This window comes from Haliaeetus leucocephalus, unplaced genomic scaffold (genome assembly GCF_000737465.1).
Source record: "Haliaeetus leucocephalus isolate CR32 unplaced genomic scaffold, Haliaeetus_leucocephalus-4.0 Scaffold154, whole genome shotgun sequence".
NCBI classification, from domain to species: Eukaryota; Metazoa; Chordata; class Aves; order Accipitriformes; family Accipitridae; genus Haliaeetus; species Haliaeetus leucocephalus.
This window is the reverse complement of record NW_010972590.1, coordinates 1,178,414-1,188,647: the sequence shown is the minus strand read 5'-3', so window position 1 is coordinate 1,188,647 and position 10,234 is coordinate 1,178,414. Positions and strand designations below refer to the sequence as shown.

The 10,234-nt window shown below is 38.7% G+C and overlaps 1 protein-coding gene across 4 annotated transcripts in view; it reads right to left on the bottom strand.

Moving 5' to 3' along the window:
* NFIB (nuclear factor I/B) overlaps positions 1–10,234 on the bottom strand; it is a 173,509-nt gene that overhangs the window by 161,946 nt on the left and 1,329 nt on the right. For all 4 annotated transcript variants that reach the window (XM_010562084.1, XM_010562085.1, XM_010562086.1 and 1 more), the window contains exon 2: positions 4,422–4,953. In XM_010562084.1, the coding sequence (XP_010560386.1) occupies positions 4,422–4,953 (532 nt within the window). The remainder of the gene's footprint in view (positions 1–4,421; positions 4,954–10,234) is intronic.

The window sequence follows — 10,234 nt, the reverse complement described above, 5'->3', positions numbered from 1 at the left end:
CCCCCCCACGCCCACACACCTCCACACACCCACAGGCACACACACCCCCCGGCCCCGCTCCCAAGGGGCAGGAGACGGTCTGGCGATTCAGGGACTCACGCAGGCCGGGCTTCCTTCTGTGCAGCCCTTTTGGGTAGAGCTGCTAATCCTTCTTATTAATTAACGAGATAATAGCAGTTAGCCGGAAAGCAGTATTAACGCGAACTATCTAGGAAACTTCCAACAGAAACGATTTCGTCTTTCTGCTGATTTCCCACTAAGAAAGTCACGCGGCTCGAACTGCGGCAGCATCTCGGTGGCGTGGGAAGGCAAAACGCCGAGAGCGCCTGAACGGTGCCGGACCAAGGACATCCGCGTGGATTTTCTGCCCTCCTTCTTGAACAGTTTAAAAGACCCTCCCTCAGCTTCAGAGCTTACCGAGAGCTGGGGATGCGGGCTGCCCCAATTATATCACTCTGCCGTAAGGACAAAGGAGAATGTAAACTGTGACTTGACCAGTCTGAGAAGTGCACTCTGAGAGGTACATGCATTAAAAACAGACGCAAATATTTACCATTTACATGTACCGTTGCTTCAGCCCTTTAAACTCCCGAAGCGTTTCTCAACGTCTACTATGCTTCATTCAGTATGTGCCGAAATACCTAACATCAAGTTTGCGTTCTATTTACGCTGCAAAAAAAAAATAGCAGAGATGACGCGAGGATTATGAATTCTGCAGATGTGGCACATTGCTGTAGATATTTTATGTTTTAGAGAAAACAGCAATGCAATCTTTAATTTCTTTTTTTTTTTTTTTTAATTGGCCATTGTAGGAGTAAGTAAAACATCTATCAGAAGAAGGGATTTATATTATCTGGGTTCTGTTGCAGCAAACAAGTACTGCAGCTTTCATTCACTGATTGTCAAAAACTTTCCAATGTGCCCACTGCAATGCGGATGCCAACCAACGAATCAAAGGCATTCAGCAACTAGACAAAGAGGGTCTGATGCCAACCTCGGTGCCACTGGCAACCATTATTGGCATCAAGCACATTGTCTGCCTTTTTTTTCCCCTCTCCTGGCACTCAACAAACAAAATGGCGGTTCTTGTAGCAACGGGAACACAGCATAAGCGCTGCACTGAATTAAATACCATCAAATGATTTTATGGACCGAGATGTGTTTCACACCAAAAGACAGACACTCTCTGATGCCTGACAGAAAAAAAGGAAGAAAGAAAGAAGAAAGAAAAAAAAAAAAAGGCAGTTTTTGTCAATAGAAACAACGCTTATGCCACTTTCAAGGTTTGGGCTTTTTAAAAACTCGGGGGGGGGGGGGGGTGAACCTGATACACACAACAAGCAGAGCCCCGTAGAATTGTGATTGTGTAATGATTAAGAATTATTTTTATGTTAAACATTGATCACAGTGTGTATTTCCCATTTTCTTCCTCCATTTCACTCAAAGGAGCAGCACTGCAACTTATGTCAAGCCTCTTTTTCTTTTTTTTTTTTTTTTAAGATCCTAAAGCACAAGAGGATAGTAGAAAGGGAATGGGGGGGGCGGGGGGAAGATGCTGAATTCTGAGGGAGGTGAGTGAAAAGTAGAACCAGATGAAGTTGGTCAATGACAACTTCATAGGTCGGTCCTTATTTCTTCCTTCAAGGCAGGCATGGAAGTAGAAGCTCTTTTTATTAAGGACTGAAAGGATTATTGACACTTCTAGATCTGGAAATTGTCAATATATTGTAACATTACTCTGCACTGCAATGCGGATGCCAACCAACAAATCACAGGCATCCTAGGCTAAACAAAGAAGGTCTGATGCCAATGCTGGTGCCACTGGCAACCATCACTGGCACTCGAACTATCCTTCCTCCTCTTTTTTCCCCTAATCTTCTTTTTTAAAGCAACAAAAAACCAAACTACTTGGCCCCTTTATTCATTTTATGTGCTAATTCCTTCTTCATATTTCGTTCAGGGATTTAATCGTTTCTATGTCTCCGCTTAGTTTTTACATGATGCTATTAGGCAAGTTTATATATTCTAAAAGAGAAATAAAAGGCAAAAAGGTATGTGTATAATGCAGCATTTTGGTTGACTTCATGCTTATCTTTTGCAAAGCCTGGTGCTCTTAATCAAGTGCACTACAAAGCGCCACAATTAACCTGCTTTCAATGAGGATAGAGAATAAAAGTTTGACAAAACAGAATAAAAATACAAAGATAACTTAATATGACTTCTTCAAGAAGAGAGCCAACAGATGTTCATGGAAGATTTACTGTGAAGCAGCAGGACAGACAGAAAATACGTGCAGTTCACAATAAACAAAAGGGTCTACTAAGGGTGACTTGGTACATAGAAATTAGCCAGCTTCATCTTCCAGTATATTCTCAGAGTAGCATCGTGTAACTTTGAAAGTTATAATATTACAGCATGCTTCTTGTTTCTGATTAGACAAGTGTTTTAAATAAACTCATATTCTCAATCCATTTAAATCAATAAAATCAGCTATGCCCTGCAATTCCTTCTCTCACTTGAAGTTACTGGCTTCCAACAACTTAAAAGTCAACAATGTGTAAGAGTAGTCTGACCTCAGCTTCTTTGGCTCAAGAGCTACTTAAACTGTTTTGCCTCTCTTTGTAGTTTTGACTTTTAGAGACAGGTAAATCCGTTCGAATTAATCAGTAAGCTATGTCTTGCAATATATGCATTCAAAATATCATTAGACTTTTTCTTCACAAAAGGAGTTTAAAGGTACAAATTATTTGTAATTAAGCTATTTTGTTTAATGCTATCAAAGAAATCTTTCTTTCTGTGTTATTGGGGATCAGATTTACCAGACTCTGCAGCTACTTAAACTCGCTGCAAAATATCTAAGTGTTGTCTACTGCTGTGGAGAGAAAAATACAAAAAAATACAAGCAGGCAAAAAAACCAAAACTGAAAAATGAACCATATTTTTTCATGATGAATAATCCAAAAAATTAAACCCTATTTATACGTTCATGTAAACATAGTGCTCCATTTGCATGAAGAAATGCTAAAAGAGAAATTCACTGAAAAAAAAAAGGTTGTGTTGTGTATCTGTTCTTTTAAAGAATGCGTACACACCAAATGAAGACATGTGCAATTTTACTTTTTTGTTACTAACAAAATCCATTGCATTTTTTTTTCAGTTAAATCCCGCTGTTATGTACCGGGCATCAGATAACAGCCTGCCATCTGCCCTTCTGCAGGCCATTTCTGCCTACTACCAGGCCAAGTTGTGAAATGGCCCACCATCTGCAGCCACCCAAACTTTCCCTGGTTGAGATCTGTAGCTAAAAAAGAAATGCTTTATTACTGCTGATCAGTCAGCAATACAAAGACACCTAGAGGATGGTATAATCCCCAGAAAGAACCAAAATGACCCCTCACAGAGAAAAAGCATTTCAGAAGGCTTAGAATCGGAGAAAAAAACACCTTCATCTACTTACAGCCATTTACAATTTCAGGGAAACTGCCTATAAGTATTGTTATCTGAATATGCAATACAACTAGCAGTTGATACATGATTATCAGTGGCCCTGGTTTTATTTTTGTCCTGTAAAACTAAGTTTAAGAAGCTTTTCCATAGTGTTCCTGCAATTTTCCACATTTCAATTATCTGCCAAATAAAATTAATTATACAAGTGTGATTATGAAAATATACTTTTCATGGAAAATTCTCTCAAAATATTACAACCTGGATCTTTGTTTTAAAGCACAGATAGGTAAGATGAGCTAGCGATGTAAAATATGAATAAACTGTTACGTGCTGTATGCTGTAATTCTGACTAGGCATGGTATTTACAAGGCAGTATTTCTGTGCTAAAGTTTTTTCATGTTTTATTTTATAGACATGAAAAAGTCTATAATTGCTCTTCAAAGTGATAATAGGTTCATCAATTTACGGATGAATTCTTGATTATTTGTAACTACAAAGACAATAATAAATATTTGTATTATTTATTGTGATAGTGCAATTGCACACACCTGCATCTGTTATTAACAGTACTGGGGCAACTAAAAAAAAAAACAACTTGAAAAACAAGAAGAACATTTTCTGAAGTCATGACTGGAAAAAACTACACAATATATTGCCGCTTTTCGACAAAAAAAAAAAAAAAAAAAAAGGCCACTTCAGCGGAACTAAAGTACTACCTTGGTACGTTCCACTCTGTCTTGAAAGAGAGAAAGGCATGTATGTCAAACACACATGTCATTTACACAGGTCTGTAGGAATGTGTGTGTATGTAAGTATATACGTATACATGCTGATTTACATATGGATATGTACCCACATTACGTCTATAGACCACAGAATAATGTTTCACTGGAAGCCAGCCCATAGGGGAAACAGGGCTACTTGGAATCAGAGTTTGACATACTAACATAGAAACACAACAATCTGCTTCCTACCTTGCTCCTGCACGTAGTATGCCAAAAACAAATCAAGCTCCTTGACTGATACTGTTATGTGATGTGGCTGGACACAAAGTGCTGGATTTGTGCAATGTGGGGATTTCATGAGCCGCTCTCCATCCGTACTTTCCAAGGGGATGCCTTTGAACAGGATCACCATGACTAGATCCAGACGCCAGACTTTGTCAGCCTGTCGCAGGCAGTCGATTCTCCTAATCTTACCCTTCTGGTCAGGATTGGACAATACACAGCATGGGTGCTTCTTTCCAGTCACCGTGAGCACAAAATCCTCCCGGAACTCTTGGCGAATATCTTTGCGCAGCTTGGCCAGGAGCCTGGATGCCCACTTCTGTTTAATTTCAGGCTTTTCGCTAAGCAGCTCATCCTTGACTGCTCTTTCCTCGTCCTTTGACATTCGTTTCTCATGTTTTTTAAAGTACTTGCGTTTTCGAGCCTGAAGGTTGAACCAAGTATAGGCAATTGCACGGACATGTGGAAGAAGTGCCTCAATGAACGGGTGAAATTCATCCTGTGGAAAGAAGTGGAGGGAAAAAAAAAAGAGAGAAGAAGAAAACTCAAAGTCAGTAAGTTCTCATAATCAAAGCAGTATCAAGAAAGGTTTCTGAAAATCTTAAAGTGAAATCCAAGACGAAGAGAATAAACACTTAAAATTTAGGCAAATTTCTGCATAACATATTTTATACAATTACTACCGCTGTCAGGCAGTAGACAAAAAGTACACAGAGAATCACATTTTCCCCATATTTCACTCTTTGAAAAAAAATGTGAAGATTTTATTTCGTATGCCTCCCCTCACTTCATCCTGCAGCGCTGCAGAGACAACATCATTTAAAAGAGATGCTAACAAGATGTTTTGTTTCTAGCACTTAAATATCTGAGTGAACGGCTAACATCAAGAAAAGTACCATTGCACAAAGAGGACACTATACGGTTTTAAAAAATCTGAGCAGAAACGTTCAGAAGGCTGAGGCGAATGCCACAGTTCATTTCTCTTCTCTGTGGCACAGAAACACAAAGCATATACATGCTCAGTGTAATGCCACACAGTTCCCGCTTTTGGAGCATGCTCTCAGCAAGAGACTGCTGGTGGCACAAAGAGCATGCGCCATTAAACTTGATCCATTTTCTTATCAAACGTCCAACATTCCAGCACTGAAACAGCACCATTCCAGTGGTGGTAACTAGAGAAACCAGTATACAGTAAGGGAAAGCGGGAAAAGACACAGCGTGTCGTATACAGATCCTGAACAGAAGCTTCTGTACTTTCGGCTCTTCAGGCTTCCCTCCCACTACCCCCAAACTCTGTAAAATAAAAGTTTATGAAGTTGAGAACAAAAATTACATTTATGTTCTTCCGGCAGCTCCACTGTGTGTTTTGAAGCCCCACAGAGTCAGTTAATTTGTTAACTGATCACATGAGTGTGGCAATTATTCTAAACCCCTTAAAAATCAATCTGAGGTGTACAATGAAAAATGGCAACTTGGCACAAACTTTGCATTCTTTGTGTTTCTGCATGCTGTGGCAGAGTGACATTATGAGTGCACCGCTGGTCAAATGCTGCTTTTGTGAAATCCATGCAATTTATTTACAGTTCCAAAATATCCCTTTCTGTCATCTGGCTTCACCTGCAAGTTCTTATCTTCTGCCTAGCAGCAATATGGATTACATTAACGAGGTAATGCTTAGTTGTCATCTACAAGTACAACCTATAGCAATTAAATTAATTCATTTTGTCTGCTTAAAGTACCATCCTACACATTCATGTTAATATCTAAGTAGGCCTTTCCCAAAAACTAATGCCTCTTTTCCGTGAGTAGATCCGCTGTCTAAAACAGCGCGATCTGCTTATCAAACATTACTGCACTTCAGTTTGGAAGGGAGACCTTAGAGGTGGTATCTTTCTCCCTGTGTGCAGGCACATTTAGTTTTAAATATCATGCAGATTGCTCATCATACTGAGTGGCACGGTGCAATCAAACTAAAACTGAACCTTTTTTATACAATTATTTTCAAGAATACAATTAACAAACTAATATTTTAGCTACGCTGCTAGGCAAGGAATGAATTATGTTTAATCAATAGGCTGATTAACTCCATTAGGTAAAAATGATGAAAGTATAACTAATGGTCTCAATTATACAGAGTTCAGACTGCCATTGTAGAAGCTTCAGGCCAAGAATTGAGTATTTAAATCTTCAAATTTCAAACAAACTTCAAAATTTCCTGAATGGTAAAAAAACCCACTAGATCCAGTTACCTCTCTTCCCTAACCATCCACAAATCAAACAGAAAACAACAGAAAAGTTGCAAGCAGTTTAGGTATGGCCATGTTACCTTCACAAAAAAAAAAGAAAGAAAAGGAAAAAAAAAAAGAAAAAAAGAGGAGAGAGACAATATAGGAAGATAATTCAGGACATAAACAATTGCATTACAGTATGATGCTTGACAAAGAGCCACAAAGGCAATAATTAAACTGATTAGTAGTTTCCAGCAGAGATTTGAACAATTCTGATACTATACTGGCACATAAAACTAGGCCATGGAAAGAGTTAAACCACAATCTGTTCTTTGTGTGGGAAGGCAATACTGCTCTGAGTAACCACAGCCCATGATAAGACTTCCCTATCTTCATACGCTTTCTGATGCCATGCTTTTTCCCCCCCTCAATTATAACTACTAAAGAAAGTTTATTTTTTCTTCTACAGAATTCATCTTAACCGAAATATTCAAATAAAATTTTTTTTAAAAATTAACATAAGCATAAAGACTGTGCAGTGTGAAATCCTTACAATTCATTTTAGACTGAATAAAACAGACCTGCTACAGATTTTGAAAATTCTAACAGCTGGGGCTAAAGGCCGGGCAAAGGCAGGGGGCTGAAGAGCTTTGGGAGAGATGAATTTTTGCCCCGATACAATGATTTCCCCTACATCTAAACAGATTTCAGCATTTATAACTTAAAATGGCAATAAAATTAATGTGGAAATATTCTACACTACTAGAATACTAGAATAGTTTTCATTTTGAAGAAGAACACCACAAACTATTTTGGAATGGCTATGCCTTTAGGTAAGGCACATAGTGTTACCAATAATTACCTATAGCATTTTACATCTATGAAAATCTTAGAGAGAAAAATCCCACTTTTTAAATTCCAATTTGTAGTATTTTATTGTTTCTTTTTCAAAGAGTGGGCGGGGGGGGACAAAAAACAACTTATTAAAACTGTATTCTGGCTTTTCTTTCATACTACCGTTAAGTCCTAAAGATACAAATATATGTGAAAGAGTGTGAAGAAGAAACACAGCAAATAACATCCTGTTCTAAAGCCATATTACCAGATATCTTTGAGAGATTCATTGTGCATCTGGAGTCCTTTCAAATGAAACATTACTTGACAAGAAGAAGTGCCCATAAAAATGATCCTAAATGGAGATTCGCAATGAATCACACACGTTCCCCACTAAACCTCCTAAAAAGCCATCTACAGAATTTGATTTTTTTCCGCCCTTAATATTCATACAGGCAATATAGAAATATTTTTTTTATGTGGCACTCATCCATGTGCCACAGTTGCTCTTGCAATAAAGTGATTTATGGAGGTAAGATTTTCAAACATCATATCAAATGGCTCAGGTGAACCATTGTGCACTGGCAATTTAAATTAAAATGGAACTTACTACATAATATCCATTTAGCTTGTAAACAAAGGGAAAAATACCAGTCATCTGATGGTGATAAATAGGCCAAGATTTCTTTTTGGAAAAGGTAAAGGGGAAATGCAGCTCCCTTCTCCTGTCTTCCACTTTTATAAACTTTGTATCAATGCGTGCAAGTTTGAACTGAGGACCACACAATAAATATACCTGGCAGAAGTCCAGAAATTTTATACAGAAGACTTCATGTACTCAATTTCCCTGCATGGATTTTCTCTGTGCCTAATGAAACAACACATTCCAGGAGGAAAAGAAAATGACAACATATTCTGAGTTTCCTGGACCACCATAACATAAAAATAAACCACGGCAAAAATACCACAAGAGACCAAGCACTTAAAGGCATGCAGTAACTCCATCCTATCATGCCTCAGCAAGAGAGATAAATGCAGTTTATACTTATTCCAAAACAGGGGGAGAGAGCCATGTAAGAAGGAGAGGAAAGGACCCCCCCAAAATTAAACTGCATTTGGTAAGTCTTCATTCTTCCTTGGAGTTATTTTACACCCATCAAACTTTTATTGAAAGAGTGATGGGTATCATTTGAACTGACAAGGTTTGTCTTAAAGCTGTACTTTGGATTTTAGACTTGTTTCTGAAAGGTGCATCAGAGCTGTCTCAGCACAAACTGAACTACTCCCAAGGAGCTCAGTCCAAACAGGTGTTCCATGTTCAGAACTTTTACCAAAATATTTGCTTCTGAGCATACACTGCCACAGTCAACATGCATAGCAAGAGCCCTACAGACGGAGAACACAGTAGAGAGAACAATTTTGGCAGTCCTACTTTAACTCAGTTGCTATTCAAGATTAATCAATCTTTTGCTTTAAATAAATAAATAACACAAAGTATAAATTCTCATTGCCAGTGTTATCTCAATTTTTAATTTATGGAGAGGAAAGATGATTTTTCAAATGCCTTTACCATTCCAAAGAGGTAGAGGAAGATTTCAAATTAAAGTCAATTCACTGTGACTGTGTTCCACGTATCTACCACTAAATGGGACCTGTCTCTGCGTGGTACATGATACAGTGTGACCGTAAAATATTATGGAGAGGTTATCAATGCACGAAAGCCAGGAATTGCTTTCCTGTACATATGGCTGTAGAAGTACAATGTTGTGTTTTTGTATACACCTGAGTGCAGTATTTTAATACAGATTTGTAAAGAATGAGGAAATCTCCTATATCTGTGAGTCCAAAAAGCAAACATATGGGGGAAAAAAAAGTCATTAGAGCAGGAAACAACAAAATTAACTACCCGCTGTAGTAGAGGTGGCAGTGAAAATTTGTGCGTTTCGAGTGTAAAAACCGCTTTGTGAAGTTGTACCCTCAGGTTTATACTCTGGTGCAGAGGTCTTATTGCCTGTCAATAATCTCACAGGCTGGACAGCCCACACAGAATTTATTTTTACTAATTGCAGATTCCATCGTAAGTAATTATTTCTAAGTGTGTACCTGTACGCGTGTCGCTTCCTACATGCATTCATTTCTCTTTTGAAGAAGAAATATCTCAACAGTACCCTTTTCCAGCTTTGCTCCACTGCAGCTCACGTTTACTTGCTGAAAATATCCATATCTAAGTCAATCACACTTAGATGCCAAACAAAATATAAACAATAAAAAATGTGTCAGCCAAAAAGCTACAGGACTGTATCCAATCACTGAATAAGCCTTATCATCGTTTCCATCTTCATTCACAATTTATGAATCCTTCAGTCCTTTTGAATTACAATGCTTTCTAATTGTGGAATAACTTAAATCGCATTTATTTATTCACCGTGCAACTGTAAGCGCCTCGTCGGCCGCTTAGTAACAGTACTGCCGGAGACGTTACTTTCGCACATTTTCTGCTTCTTTAGCTATTTGTTGCACCAATGTGGAAACGAGCAGTTATCGCTTAATCAGTTTACATCAATCACGTCCTCCTAAGACGGACTTTCACAAAAGCTTCTGAAAACTATGCCCTGGCTTTACAGACCGGCTTTCCTCTCCGGACAGGCGCCGCCGGCGCATCGCTCCCCGCGACCGCCCGCCCGCCCAAGGACGCTCCTGGGGCGCCCGCGGAACCTC